The sequence below is a fragment of the Aythya ferina genome (genome assembly GCF_964211825.1).
Source record: "Aythya ferina genome assembly, chromosome: 1".
Taxonomy (NCBI): Eukaryota; Metazoa; Chordata; class Aves; order Anseriformes; family Anatidae; genus Aythya; species Aythya ferina.
This window is the reverse complement of record NC_140296.1, coordinates 94943258-94967495: the sequence shown is the minus strand read 5'-3', so window position 1 is coordinate 94967495 and position 24238 is coordinate 94943258. Positions and strand designations below refer to the sequence as shown.

At 39.8% G+C, this 24238-nt stretch overlaps 1 protein-coding gene across 3 annotated transcripts in view; it reads left to right on the top strand.

The window, feature by feature from the left end:
• The window catches only part of DYRK1A (dual specificity tyrosine phosphorylation regulated kinase 1A), a 91466-nt gene that overhangs the window by 9904 nt on the left and 57324 nt on the right, over positions 1 to 24238 (top strand). For all 3 annotated transcript variants that reach the window (XM_084528865.1, XM_084528864.1, XM_084528862.1), the window contains exon 2: positions 20144 to 20222. In XM_084528865.1, coding sequence (XP_084384991.1) covers positions 20213 to 20222 — 10 coding nt within the window. In that variant the 5' untranslated portion in view covers positions 20144 to 20212. The remainder of the gene's footprint in view (positions 1 to 20143; positions 20223 to 24238) is intronic.

The following is a 24238-nucleotide window of genomic DNA, read 5'->3' as shown; positions in this document are numbered from 1 at the left end:
TTTTCAGCAAGGGAAATGAAAGGCAAAAAAGGTAAAGTGACTTGCCCTGAGTTATACAGTGACACAAAGGGTGGAGCTGAGGCTGAGGGGTTTAGGCATCTTATGCCTTAGTAGCAGGATGCAAGTATTTACAGTTGCATCTGACTTGAGTTTATATTCCGAGTGCCTTGTAACTCAGAGAAGCAGTCTCTTAAGGTTGGAGAGTGACTCAGCATATCCAGATAGTGGTCTGCACATGGAACTTAGGATCTGTGTGGAAATTCGAGGGAATTCGAGTTAAAACTCATTTTTATCCCAAAGGGAGTTTGTCTTTTTTTTTCTCTTGCAGTCTTTTGCCCCATTTGATAACATCCTTCAATTTCTGAAAGCACTGATGGAATGTTTCGATAAATAGTATCGTTTACTGTATAGCTGCCATTTACTGTGTAGCTTTGTTTTCTATGTGCCATCCTCCTAATGTACATCTGTTTGATGAATAAAATAGCATTTGACTGTGGAAGATTGTGTTGCAAACTGTGAGACAGAATTGTATATCTAGCCCACCTTAATTTAAACATTTCCTAGCTTCTTAGTCTTTGATTTTATGTCATTTACAAAACTTTTTTCGTACAGAAAGAGACGTATATGGTATTCATACAATTTGTATAATTGAAACATCTCCTTCTTCTTAGTACACCTCGGTTACCTGAGCTATGAGGTTAACTCCAGCATTTGGCAGGACTGATTTCTCAATCTTGTGGGTCAGCCACTTGAGAGCAAGGAGTTTGGAGAACAGCGGGTTACCCTTGCAGACGTATACCGGTTGTGTAAACCACACTCCTGTGTGCTTTGGTTTGGTTGGCTTTCATGAGGCGAAGTTGGCTAAGTTTCTACGACGTGACTTCCCCAGAAATAATCTGTGCTCCAGTTTCAGCTGGTCAGACTTGTCGGTAGTAGTGACACAGAAGAGAAGCAAATTGACAGAAGCCGATGGGAGAAGATTGAAGCTACTGGTCTTCTGGTGCTAGACCTTTGTAAATTTGGGAGGAATTTGGAAAGATTTCATTACCTCTTTTTATCCAGAACAATACCATCTTCCAGCATGAGACAAGGCAGTAGGCCGGTATGTAGTTTCGGTGCTGAGAGAGTGCTGCAGGGCAGCACAGCAAAGAACGGCACGTTCAGAGGAAAACACGAGCAACGTTGATTCTCTCCCCGCTTTCATCATACCTTGCTCTCCCAAGAACTATACCTGTACCAAACTTGAAATAATAGGTAAAGGAGCAAAATTACAAAAAGCACCACTCTTATTTTAACATTTCATTGACCAGGGCTGTGGGACATGAGCAGTATTTAAATATGATGGCGTTGTTTGTGTTGTTTTTACTGCATAAGCGTTAGCAAACTGATTGGAAGTTCATGCTGCAATATGTACAACCACTGAAGCACTTTGGGTTGGATTATTGAGAGAGTTATTCTAAGGCAAAGTGTGCAACAAGCAGTTCTTTGAAGGCAATTACAGCTTAAGCAGTTCCCCTTCTCTTCAGATTCTGGCTGCTTGTTCCCACCTGCTTTGTGTTGGCACAGCTGTTTGTAAGACCAACCAGTGAATCAGACTTGGAAACTGAGTTGGCTGAAATACATAATTTTATATATATAACATTTGGGTGTGTGTGGGGGTGGAGAATCGGGTTACTTTTCAGCCAGATCGGTTCCTAGACCTGGTATACTGTGCTGCTGCTGAGACATTTGACAAGATAATGGAATGGGCTGAGTGGGTGGACAGGAGCAGGGTGCCTGGAAGAGGCCGGGGTTGGTTAACTGGCTCTGAGAGCTCTGTTACTTAATGGAGAACATCATTCGGAGGAATTTTTGCCACCCCTCCTGTAGTAAATCACTGCAGTGACAGACAGACAGACGCACACATGCACACTGCAGCCCTCCCCGCCCCCTCTTCCCTCGCTCTGTGCCTCTCAGAGTTTGGCTTGCTATCTCCAGCTTCCGCGCTCCTTCCCTCCCTCTCTCCTGCTGCCCTCTGACGCTCTCCGGCTCGCCTGCGCTCTGACACGCACAAAATCTGCCCGACAGCCTGACTCGAGAGCAAATTCTCTCTCTCCTGCTTGCCCTCTTGATACACCTCTGGTTTCTTGCACCCTTATTGCTTGTGTCCATCTGCTGGGTCTTCCTCACTCTCACTTACTCCTTTTCTCTTCTAACTGGTGCTTATGCCCTTACTGTCTCGCATCCTTTTTTAGTGCTTGCTCTCTCAAGCTCCTCTTTTCTTCCTTCCTTGCTCAATCTTTCAGTCACTCAGTGTTTTCTCATACTTGATCTTTCTCACATTTTCTCACTTTCTCTTTTTCTCTCCCTCCTTGAGAGAACAACACTTCTGAGAGGAAAAACTGCTTCAACTTCTAGGGAAGAAAACCTCTTAAGAAACCCCAAATTTTTATTTATTATTTATTTTTTCCAAACTGTACCATTAAAACAACATGATATATAGATTTCTTCTCAATTTTGTGCTCTTCTAAAATTTTAACTTAAATTCTGTATTGCCATAAGGCAGATACGGGCACACAAAATACAGATAGTTACTACTTGGACAAATGGAAAGATGAATTAGAGTTTCTGAAGTTAATGTTCTAATGAAAGGTATTTTTCTGTCTTTGTAGGATGTGAACATAGTTTATTGATAGCAAAGGGAAACTGCAGAGCAGAAAAGTTCTTATTTATTTATTTATTGGCTCTGCTGTACAGAGGAGACACGAAAAATGTTTCTCCTAATATTATCAACACGGGCTGGTTATGTTAAAACAAACAAATAGAAAAACAAAAAATGTTGAAAATTCCATGCTTGCTTGTCCTCTTAAAAGTGACCAGAGCTGCTGGGATTATGTTCGTGTATCATTTCTGTGCATTCATATAGGTAATATTTTTGTTGCACTTATTTACATTTTGTTGATTACCATTTACCTGTTAGTTGGGGAAGTACTGCGAGTGTTGATTCCTTATATCAGAGGTGAAATTTCATCTACAGTTTAGTAATCCAAAGGTACTTCAAATAAAAACGTGGAAGATCATATAGTTGCTCTTCTAATAGGGAGGACAAATGTTGCATTTTTTGCGTGGCTTTTTTTCTCCTCCCATCTCCTTTGGTTCTCTAAGCCCTTGGGTGAACTGGAGCCAGGAGTACCTGAAAGCTGTAGTATGCACGGCGTGCTTTCTCCACACACAACCTGATGAACATCATCTTAACTTTTGCATTGTTACATGAGGGAGCACTAAAACATACCACTCCCTGAGCTTGCAGATTTTTGTTTTGTTAGGGCAGCTGCTCTAAGTCAGGTTATAAAGCAGCCTGCTATCAGGATATACATGCTAATAAGCAAACACTACTCTGGATTACAATAGCTGCCTTTGCAAATGTTCATTTGCTTCCTACTTGGTTGGTAAATAAAAGTATTACTCATAAATGTTATATCACTTCAGTGACTTGCCTGATTTTTTTTTAATCCCATCCACCTTCTGTTCTGCTTTCGGTCTTGTTCTAGTCTTCTTTTAAGTAAACTTTGTTCCTTGTACTTGTTCTATGTGCTTTTTTTCATGAGTGAAGATATTCAGCGGTAAACAGTGTGGTGTTGCTCAATTTCTAGGAGCAGTTGAGGCCTCTCAGTCAAATAAAGATTTAGATACTTCAAAGTTTAGAGAACGTCTTCCCCCTCCCTTATTCATCAATCCATTGTATTTCTCATAAATTTTTCATTATTCTGCATTTCAAAGCTGCCCACTTTGGTTACCTTTGTACTTTAGGATGTCATCTGTTTCCCTCTCAGGAAAGTGAGGAAGACCACTCAGTGTTTTCACACTGTCTGTGGCAGATGTCATCTGTACAGGTTAGCGTGTCTCTTGCTTTTTCATGGAAAACCGAGGCACCATGAAGTTCTCCATGCTTTCTAGTAAGTCCAGTAGGAACCTAACATGAAGTCGTCTTGAGAAAGAGCCTCTCTGAGCAAAAGAGGAAGGTTAGGCCTTGGCTGCTAAATCCGCGTAGGAGTGCATCTGAACAACTTCTGAATGTCAGTTGTGTACGTGGTGTTATGAATGGGGAAAGAGTTCTCTTTCATGACCATCTTGACAGCCCGGTTTTCATATTAGGTATTTCTCTTCTGCCTTGCACTGGAAACTGCTGTATGAAGGGCTGCAGAAGCGAGTCTCTAAGGCTGCAACTGGTCCCTTTGGTGCACCTGATGTGAGCTCTCACTCTGTTGCTCCTCTCTTTTGCTATGCCCCTCTGATTTCATACGTTGCTCAGAAATACGGTGTTCTTAAGGACACCTCTTGGCATCATCCATGTAGTGTGTCAGATCACACTCGTGATCTTTTAGTTGGGCTTTTTCATGAAATGAAAAAAAAGAGCAGCTCTGTATCAAAAGCTATCTTTTTACAGCAGTTCTTTTAAAAAGCACAGCACATGGCTACATGAAACACACCAGTTCAGTAACATTAGTAGACAATTAGGGAAAAATTCTGTTTGAAAAGCGGCTTTGTTTTGGAGTCTTTCCATCTAGCAGGCTATTCTTGGTAGCCTGCAAGGACTTCAGTCAGACAGTAAAGATTTTCTTTCCTTTATATTTCCTGGATACCTCAGACATGGTGATCTTGAGTACTGTTTGGAGGTCTGTGAGGTCAGGATTTCAAAGCCTTTTGTTTTTTATTTATTTTTATTTTTTTTTGTCCTCATTTACTTCCTGCAACCCACCTTATTAAAATCATTTTAGGAATTTTTATCGGGTAAAAGCACCGCAGTAAACCGAGCTCCCCTGGACAGAACCCTAGCATCTTCTGATGCTGGTGGGGAGACTATTAAATAATCAGAAAGATGCATTATCTTTGCATGTCTTTTAGCATTACTTAATTACTAATTACTTGGATAATTTTGTCGGTGTTAGTGCCATGTCTGCTTCTTGAACAACTGACAGATAACTTGCATTTGAAGAGCATTAGCTTGATTAGTTTATGCCCAGCATTTGGATGCTGGAATTGCTGGAGTTCATATAAACAATCCCAAAGTTTCAACTTCTTCCCTTTAGCCTTTGGATTTCATAAAACCCCGGTTAGACAAGATTCTTCTGAAAGGCTTCTATGAGAGTTTTTCTCCTAGAGGGAATACGTCTTGATGAGAGATGCATTTTAGACTTCTTTCTTATGACTGCTATCAGAGAACATTCAAAAATGAATTCCGTACACCTCCTTCATAGTGACTGCCCTCGGAAGGGGATTCAAAACATTATCTCAAGTTAGCAGGCTAAGCTTGGTCTCTACATTCAGGACCGTAAGTTCAACAGTTATTGAAAAAAGAAAAAGTGGGGAAAAAAAAAAAAAAAAAAAAAAAAGAGTTCTTCTGAGTTCTTTAAAGCCTTTAGGGTATCAAAATTTGGCAGATTTCTTCAAATAATTTAGCATCGTGCCTGTGTGTGAAACCCAGTAAGCGGACCTGAATGAAGTTGGTTTTCTTTTTGGTCAATCAGTGTTAGAGCTGATAGAGGTTTGGGAAAGGAAGGAGTGTGTCCCCCTTCTTTTTCTCTTTTGTAGCAGGAAATGTTGAGATTTGTTTAACGATCGTGTGCTCCTTCATCCTTGGTTTTAACCTTTTGCTGTTACGCGAGTGAAAGCAAACTCACGTTTGTTGTGGGCTGTGTTTGTGTGCCGGTGACACAAGGTGTAACCTGTTGCCAACCTTACAGCGAAGTCTCTGCAACCTTTTGTTCGATTCATAAAACACTTTCCACACTAGAAAGTCCTCATTTTTGATATCGATAGGCAGGAAATAATACAGGTTTATACAATTTTAGTGGTGATTGGCAATTCATTTCACTTGATGAAAGCGTGTCATGGTTTCCTGGTCTTTGAAGGCTCTTGAGTGACTAGATCTTTTTTGTGGGCTATTCCATACCTTCACCAAAGGGGGAAGGCTTGGTGAGGAATGACTGCCTGAAAGTCTAAGAAAGCTGGATTACATTATGATGAGTGTGCTCTGAGCTTAGTGATATTTTTTTTTTAATAGAAGACATAACAGTGATTTCTATCTGGCCTAGCAAACATGCTGGAGTCTCTGATGAGCTACCTGCAACCATATTTTATAAGGACATAGAGCTACCATGCATATTAGATGAAATTTCTATTCAGTGTGATGATAAATGTACCCCAGTAAAGCTGTTGCTGGTTGCTGTGTGCCCACTGTCTGTGCTGGCTTCTCTCCCTGTGTGTGCGTGCAGCCCCATCCACGTGTTTATATGACTTGAATAGGGTGTTTGAATTCTTCCTAATGACTCATAATGCCATTTAAAATGCTCCAGACTTCTGCTGCCTACAACCTGTGCAGCATGGCATATCTCGGGATGTATCAAGATTACGCTTAATGGCAGGGATGGAGGCTAGCAACACAGTAAAGCAAGACCTCAGAGTTTAAAATCTGAAAAATAAGTATTTTGATTTCATCACAAGAATACATGAAAATTTACTGAAGTTTAATTCATCTCCTTCTTCAATGAGAGTTTTCTAGGTCACTGGTTCCTTAACTGGGGAATAAGGCCATGGTAAATGAGCTACAGATGGAACTTAAAACCATGTTGCATTGTGTTAAGTTAAAAAAAAAAATTGTTGGCATGATTAGTATTTTCTTAAAAAAAAAAAAAATAAAATAAAATAAAACTTTGGGGCTGACAGTGATCTGTATTCTAATAAATGTGGGCTGTAGTTCTGGAGTGAATGATGTGAGGTAAAAGTGGAATCATTTATTTATTCATCTTTATTTATTCATTGCGGTGAAGGAACAAAGAGGGGAAAACCCATTTGTGCAGTTTTTTGCTGATCTACTTAGCCTCGTCTTTACCGTAGTTTCGGAGCGCCTCGTGATGCTGTGTGCATCGGAGATTACCTCACGAGCGTGATCCAAGAGTTACAGTAATTTCCTACTTCAAAGGCGGCTTACGAGATGGAGAGGAATTAAGCTCCATCCTCTGACGGGCTTGGGGCTGTCATCGTGGCAACACCTACCTCGTCAGTGCCTGGGTGTTGCAGGGGAAGCAGCAGTCAGAAATCAGGGTAGGTTTTGTGACCCAGCAGGTTTGCCAGCAGCCAAAATCAGATGACAAGGGACTGTCCCCGTCCGCTTTCTCCCTTGGCTGTACATTTTTTTAAGTTCTCTTTCTTGGTGCTTTGGCTTTACTTTTCTGTGCGGGGCCAGCTTAAGAAGCAAAGTACAAAAGGCTAATGATATACATAAAAGGTAAAATCGTTACTGCCAGTTTAGCTACCTAACCTGTTTCATCAGGAGGTGGAAGAGCGCCAGAAGATGAGCCTTGCCTGTGACTCGGGCCTTTCTGTACAGCAGGAGCCCCGAGCCTGGTCAGCTTGTGTAGCCATATGCTTAGCGTGGAGGTGTGTAATGGGACACAAACTGAGCTAGCATCTTTCTGGCAAAAAAAGTGCCTGACAGAGATGTGAACAGTATTTGGTTGGGTTGTTGAGTTAACTAGTTTTGCCATATATTCAGTGTGAAAACTGAAGCTTTGCCCAGGAAAGGGGCAGAACTCTGCACCTGGGGAAAAGGGAGCGGGGCTGTCCTTCCTGGTGGTGGCAGCCTGTCAGAGTGTAAGGCAGGACTTCACCTGTAGATCCAGCATCGTGCCCTAAGCACTCAGTGCTTTAAATGTTTTTCAGAATGGAGTTTTAATAGCTCTTACACTTCTTGGGGAAACTGTCCAAGCCATCCCTGGAGGATGTCCCTTCTAAATTAAGAGGTATTTTGTAGATTGTACTCTTCTGTAAGATGCTTATGACAGATTCAGAGTTCTTTATTCTGGAATTAGGCATGTGAATTATTTTTAGAAAGCTGTGGAAATTTGTTTTAAGCAGGTCCAGAGGGAGCTGGGAGTACCATCATTTCCATCACTTAGACCTCAGCTGGTAGAGCATGGGAGTGAGCTATAAATGAGCCCCCATTCAGTGTCTTCCTCAGGTGAAGTGAATCCAAACTCGTTCCTGACGTGCAGTGAGAATATGTCGATCACCTGGCCTTTCACATGTTCTTGGAGACTGCCCACAAGTCCCACTTAATTGGTACAAAAGAGAATCAAAGAATCACAGGACAGGGGAAGAAAAGGAAACACGACTCTCCAATCCAGCGATCAGTGCGCTTACCTTAAAGGAAGAGGAAGAAGAACGGTTCGGGGTTTAGTCAGTGCTTATGCCTTTTACAGGAAGTGGCTCCTGGGTAATGTTTTGTTTTCTCAGTGCAGACACTATGTGAGTTACGCAAACGTGGGGCAACCACCAAGTCAGGAGTGCTGAGTGATATGCAAATAAGACGTAGGGAGTGTGGGAGCGCGTAGATGGGACATCGAGCAGTCTGCAGCAGTGGGGTAATTTTCAACTCATTCTTCAGTTATTTCTTAAGGAGCTTTAACACTAATTTTTATAATGAAGTTGATTTCCTGAAGGACTTATTCTGATAAATTGTGTATTTACATTTGTTAACTCGTAAAGTAAAAGTACCCCATGATCTTCTTTGAAATGCATTTGAGTGCAGTTCATAAGAAATAATGGTGTTGTGCTCTTGTTTGAGGTGTCCTGAACTCTGCAAGCAGTGCTTTTCTGCAGCTCCTCCAACCTGAGGTCTCATAAGATGATAGAAATAATGTTCCCTATGCGATTGCAGCAATAATCCACGGCAGAAGCATTTTTGCTTCAGAATTCAGATACCTCCTTTACTGCTGCACTGGTCAAACTGAGTTAGGACTTAAGGCATGCTGTAGAAGTCTCTGCGTATGTAGGCTAGACCACTGAGAGCTGAATAGTAAGGATGCCGGATTTTACTGTGATGAACGTTTTTTTGTTCATTTTGCTGTCAGAGGAGTTTGTAGTTGGCAGGCCTGATTAAATTTATTTCTTCAAATTTATTTATGTAGACTATTATGACAGACACAAACTATATATAGAAGAGCCTGTAAGCATTTCCCTTGTGTTCCAGAAGCAGAGGTGGGGTCTGTAACTAGTGATATCAAACCAGATGTGAGCTGTGGTCTTCGAGGTGCTTCGTGGCAGTTTGGCAAGAATTATCTGACGTACGCGACTTAGGCTGCTCTTTATTTCTCCTGGATTGTATTTGTAGCCTATACAGAGAGTTTTATTATAGGTGTCTAAGGTTTGTGAGCCCTCTACTTTTGCTTTTTGGTCGACAAACTTGTTTGGTTTAGATAATGAGCTATTTAGGCAAGGATCTCCATTTAATTGTGTGTCACACAGCGCCTAAGACGATGAAGTTCTCCCTCCGTAAGTAGAATACCCCACTTTCTCTTTCAGCACAGTGCTAGAGCGTGGCTGCCTCACTTCCAACACCAAGTACTTGGATTTGGGGTCCTGACTTCGGAGCTGTCAGGCTCAAAGGTCCAGGCAGCAGAGACCATACAAAAACACAAATGAAGTTCTCCCTGACCAGGTGGTAGCACGCAGAATGTAAATGCACTACTGTTTGCACGTGCTGAAGAAAAAAGTTAAGTTTTTATTTACTGGGGAGACTTTTAAGGTGAAAGTTAAACTCGGGCTGTGGTGTTGTGCAGAGCTAGCAGGAAACTGATAGCAAAAGGTGAATATTTTACATCATGCTGAATTGCGGAGGTGACTCAACGAGGCTGGGGCAGGTGCCAGAGATGGGCCTGCACTGAATGGCAGCGGGCAGGGAGGGCAGTGGGGGGAACACAGCAGCCAAATCTAAATCAGCTTTGGCTTTTGGGCAACTGCAGCTCGAGAATTCTTATTTTAATGAAGTAACTTAGTTTATTCATCAGCATATTTGAATGCATCTGGTTATCATAGAGCCTGACCTTGACCACTGTAAATTTACTTTAAAAGCTGGTGAACTTCATATGAACCGCTATTTGAAAGCATATTGAAGATGATTTTTAAACATGGTGTGTCTGTACTGGCATGTCTGGTAAAAGCTGGAACCTGGTTTTTGGTTTCCGAGTTAGAGAGAGCTGGAAGAGCAGTCATGGTACGTGTAGTTTTGGAAAGAAGCAGTTTCATCTCTTTTTCTTTTAAACAATGTAACTTCTCTTTTACATCCGAATTTAGGGAACCGGTTACTTTGTTGATATCCTAAAATCCTGGAGGTAATCCTAAAATTCCCTTCCAGCATCTTTTGACATTGATTGATCTAATTAAAAGGCAAATCTGAGTTCTGTAAGCGAATGTAAGTTGTGGTTAAGTCCCTGTTTGTACATTTGCACCTTTGTGTGAGTTAATTGAGGAGAAAGGCAGAAGGGCTATTCCGTATTTCACTTCAGTATTGTTCTTGGGGTCTGTAGAAAGAGCAATAATGTGCTGAAATTTTGAGTTGTGCAAAAAGGGAAAAAGGACATCCTTCCCTTTAGAAGAATATGTTAGAGTTACTTTTAGGAATAGCCATTTGTGAGCCAGAACCACTTTTGTTGCTGCTGCCAGCCTCTTAAATCGGCCCCTGCTCCCCTTGTGGAGCAGCAGCATCTGCCCTGTTTCTGAGGTGCCGAGTTTAACAATTGTAATAATAAGGTGAAGGTTGTGAACTTGCCTGCATAAAAATCACCACCTGATGATAAGATGGACCATGTCTTGTTTGTTACCTTGAGAGAAGGAAATAAGAAATAAAAAAGAGAAAGTTAAGAGCTGAGGCCATCCTCTGTCTAATTTCAGGCTTCTTAAATAGTTGTACTGCAAATGTGTTCGCTTTAATCATTCTCCTAGTCACTGGCCAGTTTGTCCTCAGACTCACGTTGTGGCTGAAGCCTTCTCAGGAAGATGCAAGATTTGGGTACCTTGTTGGTTAATTTTTAAATGCTAGAAATATTTTTTTTTTTTTTTTGGAGAAAGTTTACATTGAGTTCTGCAGCACTTCCAGGGTGAGGAAAATGTGTTTATAACTGAATAAATCTTTCTTTACATGTTCCTTTTAGATGCATTGGATCAGAAATGTACCTGAACAATTACTGAGGAGGAAAAAAAATAATCTAAGTGTATGAAGTCTGACAGATGCATTAAGGAAAATGGAGATGTTTGAGAACAGAATACTTTCATTTGGTTTCTTTGGATACAAGGCAGAAGTAGACAAGTGTCAGTTTTCAAGCTATGATTTAGGCTGAAAGAGTTAAATGATTTATTGTATTAGAGTAGAAAGTTTATCAGCAGTAATTCTTCATTATCACTTTTCTTATCAGGAGTGTACATGCCCTGGCAGAAGATACAGGGATTCGGGGGTAAAGTCTGCTTTAAGACCCAGGCATATGGCTCACATATGACTAGAGAGCACCTAGCTGTGTGTATGCGTCTTCTGTCTAAATCTCTGAGATAATGAAGGGCAAAATTAGATTGTGGCACTGCAGCTGTCAATGGGAGCTGTCCTCTGGGGATCAGTTAAGCAGCAGTTACTCCGTGGTGTGTTTGGAGAGGTTGAAAAGTACTAGAGAAGGCACACAAACCAGTATGTTGTTCCAACAAGCCACTTATCAGCCGTATAAATAAGTACTATTTGCAGAGCTAACCGGCAGTTTACAGGTAGCTGTTGTTTTGTTTTAATTTCAAAAACTATAGGTGTGCGTATTGCTATGTAGTAAAGCAATTCAGAAGCTTTCAAGATAAAAATATTACTGTATCAGGGCAACCAGCATCTTGGTTGTTATAAATATACTTGAAATATGTAACTACAGATTGCCTTTGAACTAAGGTGGGAAACTATCTGCTGGAGAAATAGTCTTCCTTCATTTAGACATGCCATAGAAGCTGTACAGGTGATTTCCTAGGGATCTGTGTAAGTATATAAAGTATTTTTGCAACAGAGTTTGTTGTGGTCTGAGTCAGATTTTATAGCAGTTATTCTAAGAAATTACTTTAACAGAAGGGTCAGAAACAATGTTGATTAAAACAAGATAATGACCTATGAATTAGTTAATTTCCATTTCCTGTTACATGTACCTTGCGGCTTGATAGGGAATTTGTCATGCTGCAGGGCAGAATTAGAAAGGAAAAAGAAATTAAAACAAGGAAACAGCAATTACAGCAAAACCCAGTAACATCTGAATTCATTAGGTATGGGTCACTTAGAAAGCTGGACTCCACTGACTTGAATGTGTCCTGGTGTTTTGTTTAAAGCCCTGCTGGCCATACTGTACAGCTCAGGTGTCCATTTTATTTTCTTCTGTATCTTGGAGTTCTTTTTTTTTATAGCTTTTTAATATCAGTTTAATGGCAAACTTTTGGAAAGGAACTGTTGTCTGCACCTGTTGAAGAATATGGTTTTATGTGATTAAAAATCACATAAAGGCATTGCAGTAAATCTGATCTGTACATGCAGCGAGGAACAACCACCCTTCCCTCACGTTCCTGTGGCCATGCAGAGTGCGTGCATGTGGCATCTGTACGTATGTGTGCTGTGGGTCTGAGCCCTTGCAGGTTTTGAGGGGTAAAAGCATTTCAGTACACATCACTTGCCTGGAAAGCACTGCAAATGCTGTCCCAGCTCTAGGATAAATAGGTTGAAGTAGCTGCACTCCTGTCTTGCCAAGTCCCTGAGAAGTAGGTGGTCTGTTTTGTAGATAAAAGGGCAGGAGAGGATGGAAATAATAGTTAAGGATCACTAAATGGGAAGAATAGGAAGCTGTATGTAACAGGTAGGTTGGAGTAAAGATCTGTAAATTGAGTGGTTTGCCACTTTCTGTGGATGTATTAGTTATTCCTTTAATTCTTTCTTTGCATACTGGCATTATGGCTGGAAGAAAGAAAGAAAAAAAAAAAAAAAAAGAAAAGTAGGAAGGTTACACTGTCTTGAGACTTCTTAGATTGAAAGCTCTAAACTGATGGATGGCAATACGTAGTGGCATACGTGTTGCTTCACATTTCTGAAGTTCTTTTCGCAACCACGAGGAGCAGAAACAGCTCACTTCATTTACAGAAGACTATGTTTTTGGGGACATCAACGGAAAAATCTCTGCGCTGAAAAGCATTCACAATGATGAGAGCAAATTAAACGATAAACTAGTTTAGGGTCCTCATAGATAATCTACTTTGAAATATGACTTTACTCACATGAGTCTGTTTATTTCATGTGCTACATATTAAAAAAGGCTCCATTTCTAAAAGAAATTAATTTAATCTTTGCACATAAGATGCCATCGTTTAAGGAAGTTATAGTTAGGAAGCATGTTAACATGAGAAAGAAAGTACTTGGTTATAACAGCTCAGTGACATCAAACCTTTGTGGATATTGCAGGGGATGGATGGGCAGCTCCTGCTGTAGCATCTCCCTGCTTCTGTTGGATGAGGGAGGGCAAAGGAAGTAAGTAGAGTGGTCTGACTTTGCTGCTCTAAACCAGGTAAAACTTAACCATGTCCATTTTGCTTGACACTGTTATATAGGTGGTAAAAAAAAGCAGTTCCCCACTCTAATCTGTGGCTCCTCGTATCGTCAGTATTGTGAAAAATATTTTAAGTTTGTACTTCCAAAAGTTAATGTTTGAAGTCAGTGAGTAAGGAAATAAGCATATGCAAATTATCTAAAACCATCTGATGTATTTTAACTTTATATTAGCTTGTGTTTTTAATCTTATTTTTTTTTTCCCCTCTTATACTGTATCACTTTAATGCTCCCTAAAACCATAGGCTTGATTCCACAGACAGTGTGAACAACCAGATTTTTAAAAAACAGTTCCCGAGTTGTCTGGCTGTATGGGTCGAGTATCATCAGTTCAAGGAAAAGAGCACATCTTTTAGAAGGGAGAGTTAGGTGTTCCTATTCATAAAGAGGCCAGGTTTAAAAAAGTGTGTGTCATAAATCAGGTGTTTTGGAGATCCAGGTTGCACCCTGAGGTCTTACCTCCTTAAGGCTGGTGCGACACCGTTCTGGGTCTGTCTGCAGTGACACGAGGTGCACCTCCGTCCCTAGGACTTTGACAGCATCACTGGCTGAGGGAGCCCCTTTGTGTCCCGGCTGTTTGTCCGTGCCTCCAGGCTGCTCCTTCAGTTTTGCTGCATGCCCGTAGCGATGCAGGTGAGAGAACTGGCACGGGTTAAACACGGGGGGCGTCTTTTCTCCTGCTCCCTAGGGTTCCTCACCCGGATCAGCTCCCCAGCGCGGGTTGCGGGGCGGCTCTGTCATAGTAGCACTGTCTCAGCCAAGCAGGTCGCAGCGGAAAGGATACGGGCTGCTTAAGCGGTGCTGCTGCCGAGAAGAAATTCTTGCTGAAGTGCAACTGTAGTTCTGCCTTTGCCAGATCCGAATTTGGGTGAGAAACTCTGTGATTTCAGCAAAGCTGTTTGCACATGCTTTCACACTTAAAGGATGGCTTCTTGCATCACATGGTATAAATTTAGCATAAGAGTGAAACCAGCCATTCACAGTATTTTCTTTTTTAGAGGAACTAGTGCTGTTTGGAGCACTGAGAATCACAATTTGACAGTATACAAGAATAAGGATGGTAGGGTATGTTTTGTTTTAGATGTAATTGTTTCTTAAGTGTCTCGCAAATGTTGATCTAGAAGCTAACGCAGTCTTCTCGTTTAGCAGTGTATATTTAAACCCCTTTGGTAGTGAAAAGGATAACACAAGCTCTTAGGATGAATGGTGTGTTAGTGAAGTTTAATATAAACTAAGTTTTGATAGGTGCCTTCTTGTACTGGCTGGAGAGCCAGCCATGTACAAAAATGCCCTTATCCCATAACTTTAATGTTCCACGTCTGAAGTAGGGGTTAAACGAGCAAGTGAAGGTGACTGTACTTGTGGTCCTGTTGGATATACTAATGAAACCGAGGACAGGTGACTGTAAAACTGCAGGAGTTTATTGGGTTTATATGCTGAAGCCATATGTACTTTTAATTGTGTACGTTACTTTGTGTGATTGAACGTGAGGAGTTGTACTGAGCTCTGTGTAATACTTCAGATATATGAAGCCTGATATGCAACAATATAAGAGAAAGGAAAAAAAAATGACATCACATCTGTTTTATCCTAAGTAAAGAGAAGCAGTAAATACTACTGCATGTTATTATTTTTTTTTTTTTTTAAGTTAACATTTTAAAGATAACAGAAGATAGCTTCTTAACTGAGGATCTGAATTGCTGTCCGGAGCACTGGAGATAGCATTTAAACCGCGCTGTTTATACTTCAGAAATGTACAGCAACTAAATTGTGTTACCATAGCTATCCTGCAGTTGCTCTTAATTGACTGGATTTCACAGCATGGCTGAGGCTGGCAGGGACCCCTGGAGGCCACCTGCTCCAAGCCCTGCCCAAGCAGGGCCACCCAGCGCAGCCTCCCGGGCTGCACTCTGTGCCCTAAATCACCTGTGTGTCTGTATACCCAAACAGGCAGGGTGTTACCACTACAGTAACAAAAAACGGGGGATGTGCAAACTCCAGAACAGCAGTTCTGGAGCTCCTCAACTGTGCGTCTCTGGGAACTTGTCCTAAAAGTTGACAACAACTAGCTAAATTCCCTCTGGGATTTATTTATTTATTAAAATTCCATTAGTATTAGTTTTAGTTCACGTTTTATTGTGCAGTATTTTAAATAATGTACCAAATCTGTTTGGTGAACCTTTTCCCCTGTATGTCTTGTGTTCAGCAGCATCATTTATTGTTCGTGGGTTTCAAGAGCACGCTGTTGAGATGCAGACTAGCAAAAGCTTAAGAAATTGTTATTTTAGTGCTTTATGTATGTCTCTCTCCATTGTATTCCAGCATATTAACCATCTCAAGGTAATCATTTCAACATAATGGCATATAGTTCAGGATAATTTCACCAGTAAATAAATAAATATTTGTGCATCTCAGCAAGTATTTATATTTTATGTTGCTAGCAACAGGCTTGCATTTGCTGAAGGTCAGTGACCTGAATTATGTTTGTCTCAGACAACAGTGGGTGTCAGAGATTTCTCAAGTAATACTCATGAAGTACCAGAGAAGTTACAAAATAGCCTTTCATAGAGGAAGAAGGAACTTCCTGAACTTGGCTGGCATTAGCACAATCTCCCAATTCTTCACTAAAGGTTTCATGTAGAATTTTATAATGCAGTGATACCAAATAAGGACAACTAATCTCTCTAGGAAGTGTTTTAATTAGTAAAATATAAAAAGTAAAACCCTGCCCAGCAGACTTATCTTTTAATTCAAGCTCTTAGGTGTTCTGTTATTGATGTTCTGAAAACTGTCATTTCAAAAGACTGCTTCATAGATGGATGCTGGAAATGAAACCAAGATTGTAGTGAAAACGTGACCCTTTTAAAAAAGGTGTTTATGGTTGTTGCTTTTAACACTTTGTTCCACCCAGTGCAAGGATGCAATCTTTGAATTGTAGATGCTTTAAATTAATATCTATTATATAAACTAGATATTCAACACATTATATGACTTACCTACGTTTTTAGGTTTATGAAATAATGAAGTTTAAGAAAGCCCAACTTGCTGCTCTGCTCTGCTGCTCTTAGATTCAGCTGAACTGTATTCCTGTTGTGTTCATATGTTATAAAATCGTCCCCATTTGCAAAAACTCACGATCTAATTTGATATCCAGGCAAACACAAAAAAAAAAAAAAAAAAAAAAGAGAAATGGGGAAGGATGATGACACCTCTCTAGAGAGAAGTTAATAATGGTTTTTGCGCTTAATTGTTAGGTTTTTATATGTATGTCTGCTCTGAAACCAGCTTTAGTTTACAGTGAACCTCATGGCAAGTGAGTTGGCTATTAAGTGTCTCCAGTGAAGGAGAGAATGCTGTTGAGGAATACGGTGGGATAATGCGCACATCCTCAAAAGGCTAATGGAGAAACTCAGCCTCTGGTGTGAGGAAAAGTTAGGGACAGGTGAAAGCTTGGTGTTTTTCATAGTCACCATCTTTACAATATGGAGTGCGATCTGGGATAAAATATGCCTGCTCAGCACCTTCTGTTAATTTAACTAAATATTTTGTAGTAAAGTTCAACTCTACACTTGAAATTATTCATGAATGTGGAATTGCTTTGAGTAGGAGGGTAATCCCATTATCTATACCTTGAAGAGTTCAGAGGAGCGTTGTGTAGGTAAGGGCAGACGAAGAGCAGAAAGCAGCTGTAATTAAAACAGGAAGCGAAAGCTTGAAGTACAGTTTTAGCATGGTAGCTTCATACGCAATTGATTTCTAAGAACTCTCTCTTCATTTAAATAAACTACTTCAGTTATTCTTTTGCTTGCTGTACAACTTCCAATAATTTTCTTTTCAACACCTTAGTCATCTCTTCCTCTCCTTCTTTAATCCCAGTTCACTTCTGTTAGGTACCAGTCAGTAGATCAAGCTGGGTTCTTGAAGCCCAGTAAATGTTGTTACTGAGGGGATCCATTTCTTTTCTGGTAGTGACCTTGCAGATTGTGTGATGAGCAGGATTTGTTCTTTGTTCTACATCATCAGTTTATCATCTAAAATGGGCAGCCCTTTTTATGGGCTGTGTAAAGGGCATTTCAGTTTTAAGAAGTCAGCAAAGCAGAGGCATGATAGAAGGCAGTTTAAATGTGTTGCCCCTGCAGCTATTATGTGGTTTGACCGTGTCTATTTCAAAAAGAAAAAAATAGTTTAAAATGTTACCCTTTTGTGTATCTGTGCTATTGGTACAGTCATAGAAACTCATTATCTTTGGTTTGGGATGGTGTTTTTAAATGATTATTGTTTTTTTTATATCATGGGTCCCTTCTTAGAACACAGCACTACGACAGGCACCCACCTGCCTCTCTGCTTCCACAGTACTTGTCCAGTTCTTCAGGCTGTGGTAGTTGTCCCACTGATGGAAGAAATGCCTTGGTTTGTGATGGGCATGTTCTGCTGGGTAGCTATGAGGTGGGTGGGTGTACAGATTCCCTGTTAATGAGCTGTTAATGACTTCAGTTACATCAGCAGCTCTTCCTTACTGCCTGTAGCTCTAACTTAATCTTCTCCATTCAAAAATGATTCAGGTCTCTGTGTGATACCTTTCAGTTTGGTTTCTCCTTTTTTTTTTTATACCTTTGTCAATCCTTTGCAAGGCGGATACTTTTCAGAGTTGGTATTATAAGTGATCTTAAAAGCAGTCGAGGTTAATTTACAATCAGCATAAGGCAGAGCCTCCCAGATGGATGAAGTTGTTTCACTGCTGTGACAAAATAAGCTGTGTGTGAAGTTCGGTAGCTACAGCATGAAATTCTGTGTTTGCTGGATGGCACGTTGTTATTAAATGGCTTCTTTTTCTTATATTTCAGAATAGAAAGAATATGCAGTCTGTTTGCCCGGGACAGCACTGTGCTGAATGTTGCTGGAGTTGCCGTGGGTTTGGTACAGCACTAGGCTGTTGGAAAGCACTGGAGATGTGCTGATGTTTGGAGCTTACCATGCCTGTTGCAGGACTGGCAGAAGTCTGTATGAATGCTCTACAATCTCTACTGGCTGAAAATCAGCTGGGTTTTGGACAAACTATGGTTGTTGATAGTTTGAACTACACTGACACTACTGAAACTGGCCTTGTGCTGAGGTGAATGAGAAGGAATCCTCTCTGTATTTGAGCTGCAAGGTGGTAGAGACAAAACAGTGATGTTTCCAGGCCTCGCAGCTGCTCCTGGAAAGGCTTTCTCCAATACTAGTTTCTACAGATACCGCAGTTTAAAAAAAAAAAAAAAAAAAATCTTGGCTAGGGAGAGCTTTCAAAAATGGCAATACAGATCTTTGGCTGTGAGACATCAGTGCAGGCTGGACATACCTAGCACTTAAGGATTTTTGCTGTTTGTTTAAACCTGGTGACTGTTTAGTGTACAGAAGAGCTTGGTCTTCCTTCCTCTCTTCTTGTTCTTGAGTGTAGGTAGGTGACTGCTCAGCTTAGCTGGACTAAGCTTAGTGCAAGCCACTCTCAGCATCTGTTTGTGTGGTGTATACGTTTAGCATAAGTACCAGGATGAGTTTTTTTTTTATCCAAACTGAAGCAATTTAGGCTTGTAAGCACCTAGTTTGTAGGATCCTGTGTAGCCTTAGACAGTACTCATCAGCCTTGCCAAGGTCATGGCCACTGAGGGTATGGCACTGACGTTGGAGGTGTCTGTGGAATTTCACTGGTGGAAAACTAAGGCTGTTGGTGTGTGATGGGGGGTGGCCAGATCTTGTTTGCTCCCTCCCTCTTTTGGAGGCATGACAGCAAGAATTTACCTGCTCATAAAATAACAACCCACTGCAGCATGTATTGCTGTATGTATCGAAAAAGTAATTCGTACTGGCTTACCCCCGCCCGCTTTTGTGTGTGTGTCACTTCTGTGGCATGGTGGCAGAACTGGTAGCTGGGCTTAGGGTAGGTGCAGTGCTTACACAGTTATTGTTGGTTAAGAAATGAATGTGAAATTCAGTATTTTCTGCTCAAATTGCAGTACCTACGTGCATTTCAGGCTGGAAACACTTTTCTGGAGTTACATGTATATCTCAGGAGGTGTTTAAATTGTAATAATCTAGACTCTACAATTTAATGAGCTGTTAAGCAATTTGCTGAAGTTCACTAAAATTCTCATTTATTAGTGAATTTTTTGATGTCTGCATCGGTTGTATAGTACCAACAATATTTCATTGGGAGCATCTGAAAAGCAAATCATTGAAACTACTTTGACCAGGGGTTGGTTAGGTGGTGCTTTTTGTTTTTCTTGCATAGTCCCACAGTACTTTGTAAGTTCCATCAGAGACTGTTCCCTGGAAACTCACCTTTTTATATCTCCTTGTCATGCAGAAAGTTGTAATTCTATCATTCTGAACATTTTTTTTTTTAATTTTGTGTAAGATGAACCTAATTCAATGTCATAGGAGGAAAAATGGGGTTGTACATTGTAGATTTATGTGCACTTACAGTTCTGTAGCTTGTTGATTTGGCAAAATCCCATAGAAGTTCAGCCTTGCAAGACGGTCTTTGTAATGTCTACCTCTACTTTTAGGATGTTTTTGGAAAACTTCATTTTCTGTTGGAACTTCCTAGGTTTACCTCTGTGGTTCTACCTGATAGCTAGGATTGAACTAGGTGTTATGTGAATCCTGTAGAAGAGAGGTTTACATTTCTTGAGGTATCTTACTGGTTGTATTTATACTTCGTATTTTTTCTTCATTTTTCAGTGTTGTTTCCTGCTGGACTCCCCCTGTCCCCACAACCCTACAGGATGATATGAGACTTGAAAGAAGACGATGCATACAGGTGAGCTTATTGTCATGGGCTTTTAGAAGGGAAAATCTTTGTTGTTGAAACACTTTTTCATCCACTTTACTTTTTCTGTACCTCCAAAACTGTGTCATTCCAGCTTTAGTAGAATATTTAAGAAACTGTAGAACTTATGAAATCTTCTCATGAAACTTATGAAAACTTTTTTGTAACTGACTAGGAAGAAAATGGTTTCCCTGAATGGAAATATTGTGTCCAAACTTTAATGAAAAAAGGGTTTGCTTTCAAGGATGCTAACTAAATATACTGCTTTTCATCTTTTCTTCTTTGTTATTACCTCCCTTTTAATGCTGGCTGCTTACCAAGAGATGTATGTCACCTGTTTTGTGACACTCTATTTCCATCTTTCCTTAAATTCCTTTTAAAGAAATGTTACGGATCCATCTGAAAGAGCATACCAAACAAATAGCTAGGAGTTCATTATGCCTCATGTATTTATGTCCAGCTACTGTAAGACTTCTCAAGAACTGAGGATAAGATCTTTGAACATCTTTAACTCATTACTCATTTTTAAAATTGATGTTTTAGGAAGTTCTTCTGTTTTCTGGTAAGCAAAATAAGGCCCATGTGTACTTGCAGATTAAATAACTTGTAGCAGTACTGTTTTGCTGGAAATACTTGAATATTTTTTTAATATTTTGACATGAAAAATCATGATCAACAGAAACAGAGTAGAAGTTGGGTTATACAGGAGGATTGGTGTAGTTCTTTATGCCTGTGTGTCCATATTTAAGTTGCAGAACAACGTAATGCTTACTTTTTGGTGCCCGTGACAAATGAAGTGTCTGTAAGACAGGTCTTGCGTTTGCTGGCTCTGCTTTAAAACCGTTGAATCCTTGAGGTCAGGAAAAAAGCTAGATACGTTTACGTATGCATGCAGATCATCTCCTGATTGACAGTTGCATCAGCTGTTCATGCATAAACAGCTTTACAGGGTATATTTACATGGAGTATGTTGGATTAAGGCCAAGATGCTGTAAGTGGATATTGCATTCTATGAAAACTAAGCATTTGTTCATTTCAGTTGTATGTGAGTAAATTGTATGTCGATAAGTCAAGTAAAACTGGTCCTAAAAAGATTATAAAAAGAGGTACGGCAAAGAAGAGGAGAAAGAAAAATATTCTGAAGGGATGATATTTAATTTGTTATGTATACGGAGGGATAGCAGTTAAAGTCTTAAAAGTAAATATTTTTGTGTCCTGTAAAATTTGTGGAGCTCTCTCAAGTTGGCAGTCATAGCAACTTATTAGTTTGTATGTCATTTGCTTATTGCTGTGTAGATTAAAATATAGCCCAATTTAAATACTGAGAAAGAGGTTTGAAAGACTAAAAGTATTCATGCCACAATGGAACAGAGAGATGATGATGCAAAGTAGAACCTGTATACTGTTTGACAGGGTTAAGTTTAGTATTTTTACACGTTAATCACATTGAAAGTGCTAAAGTTTTATTTTAAGTTTTGGTCAGGTTTTCTGATGATGGTGAGCTTGTAGAATTACGAGCTTAAAGAATAGAAGTGTATACGGGATTTTGAAAGGCAGTGTTTTTAGTAGTAATTCTATCTACTAAAGCCCAAACTCTTCATTTAGAAGTCTCATGATAAGTACAGAGTGAAAGTCAGTGGTAACTTGACAAAGACTTTTGGACTTCTGATGTGCCATTTAAATTGGAAATCAAACAAGTAAGATTGATTTGCAGCTCTCCATTTATTAGGAGAGCCAATAGCCGTATGTTGGGGTTCTAAGAACAAAGATGATTTGTATGCCTTGGAATGAGAAAATGTACTGCAGTTATTCTCTGGTACAGTAACAGCAAGAGTCATGTGATGACTCTGATACCTGCTGCAAGTTCAAAGTAGCTGGTGAGAGCGCAGGCCAGAAATTGAAAGGTTTTGTGGTTACTGAGGGTGGTTCCTCTTGCATCCTTAACAAGGCGCGGCTTCTGAGGGTGACTGATCTGGGGTTTCAGAGATGCTTGGTAATGTTTAAGCTACCCTTGGGTAAAGAATGAGAGCTTGTATAGAGTAAATAAATAAATTCTTTGTTACAGTGGGCATCACTTCATCTCACTGGAAACTGACCTACTCAAAAACCCTGGAATTAACTGCAGCATAACCAAGGAAAAGCAATCCCCCTCAGGAAGACCTATTTTTTCACTTTTTCCTGTATCCCTCGTTATATTGTTTCTTTTCTTTTAAAGATGGTGATATGTTTCATTGTCACAGAAGAAAGAGATATTTTGCTGTGCTCTTAGCACCTGTGCTATGTAGGACACACTCAGAGAAGGGAACTGTTTGGAGGTCTAAAAGACTTTCAAGATTTGTTTTTTGTCAGTCTTGCTAACTTTTTAAGATTTTACAGGACTTACGTGGTTTTTCTGTGAAGTACTTTGCAAAAAGCAAAGCTGGGCATTCAGTTAATTATAGGAAGAGCTAAATTTATATTTCAGACGTGCTTGTGCATCACAAATATGTGATAACAAAGGTAATGCCTTAGAATGAGGTTTATGTTAAAAGTGTATTTTCAGAATGTGTAGTGTTCTTTTTTTTTTTTTTTACTTCTTTGAGAGTTAATCTCTTCCAGAGCAGTGTCTGAAAAGTTGGAACCGTAAGTGCAATGCTATTGCTGCCTTTACAGTGGTAGCTATTATTAATACTACAATTATGCTGATAATTGTATTAGCAAGTGTTTACTTTTTATAGTGTGGTAGCATCAGATTTGGGATTGTGCTGCGTACTTACAAGCAAGGATTGATCTTGCATTTAAAAGAGTACATTTGAAAATTAATTGCCACGTCTTGTGCTGCACCTGCCAAGTAGAGTAGCACTGTGTGGTTATTTTTGTTGTTGCTTTTGGTGCTTTTTTCCCTCTCTTTGTAGAGCCTATCTTATAAAAATGAATTGGTTTTAAAACAAAGAACTTCCTTGTTTTGGCTTTGATTTTTTTCTTGTTAGCTGTGGCCTAGGATATATAATTAAGAATAATTAACTGTCTGATCTTTTAAGCTTTTGAAGAGCTTACAGCCTGTTGTCTTTTCTTGACGTATGCCAGAAAAGGACTTGCCTCTCAGTTGAGCATATGAGGGACCAGTGTGAATCTACTAAACCAGATGTATGAGATCCAGAAGGATCCACTCTGAAGGAATGGAACACCACACGCCGATTCTCTCAGAGTAACTGCTAACAGTTACTGTTGGAGAAGTGTTGTTCTTGACAGCAGAAAGGAAGGAAAAAGTTGCATGGCTGCATGTCCTAAACTGCTTTTTGGTGGTGATGAATTTTATATTAAAACACAACAGGTATTTCTTCCTGATTTAGGTCTCCCACAAGATCATTGAGCATCATTGGGGTATTTCTGTATGCTAAGGGCAACAAGAAAATAGGATAACTTATCAGTTATGTTTTACATAGATTTTTTTCTATAATATTTTGTCCAATTCTTGTGCCTACATGATATCATCCAGAGATTTCATCATGTAATATAATTAAAAAGTGTAGAATGGTTATTTTATCTTTAATTGTGTGCTAGAATTTATCGTATATTAACTTCATTTTGAACACGTTCACATTTTCATAGATGTGTATGAAAAACATCATGCATGCTGAAAACATCAAAATAATTGTATCAAATTCTTCTGTTCAGTGTGAAATTATGTTGAACACATCAGAGACGTTGACATTCAAGCAAGTGATAGGGAATGTGAAAATGTTATATTCAAGTTTGAAGAAACATTGGAAGTGATCCTATTGTTCTTAACCTTTTAAAAATAATGTTCATGTTTGGAATATGGGAAAAAAAAAGCCCATTCCGATACTACTCAATAGCATTGGTGCTAGAACAATGAAATAGTAAATGCTTACGTTGTAGCTATTTTTTCCCTAGTTGCTTATTAAAATTTAACAAATGCAGAATAAAGACTGGGGAAGTTCTTGGATCAGGATGACTCTTGCAAGTATTCAGGTGTTAGTTTTATGTAAGAGTAGAATGAAGAT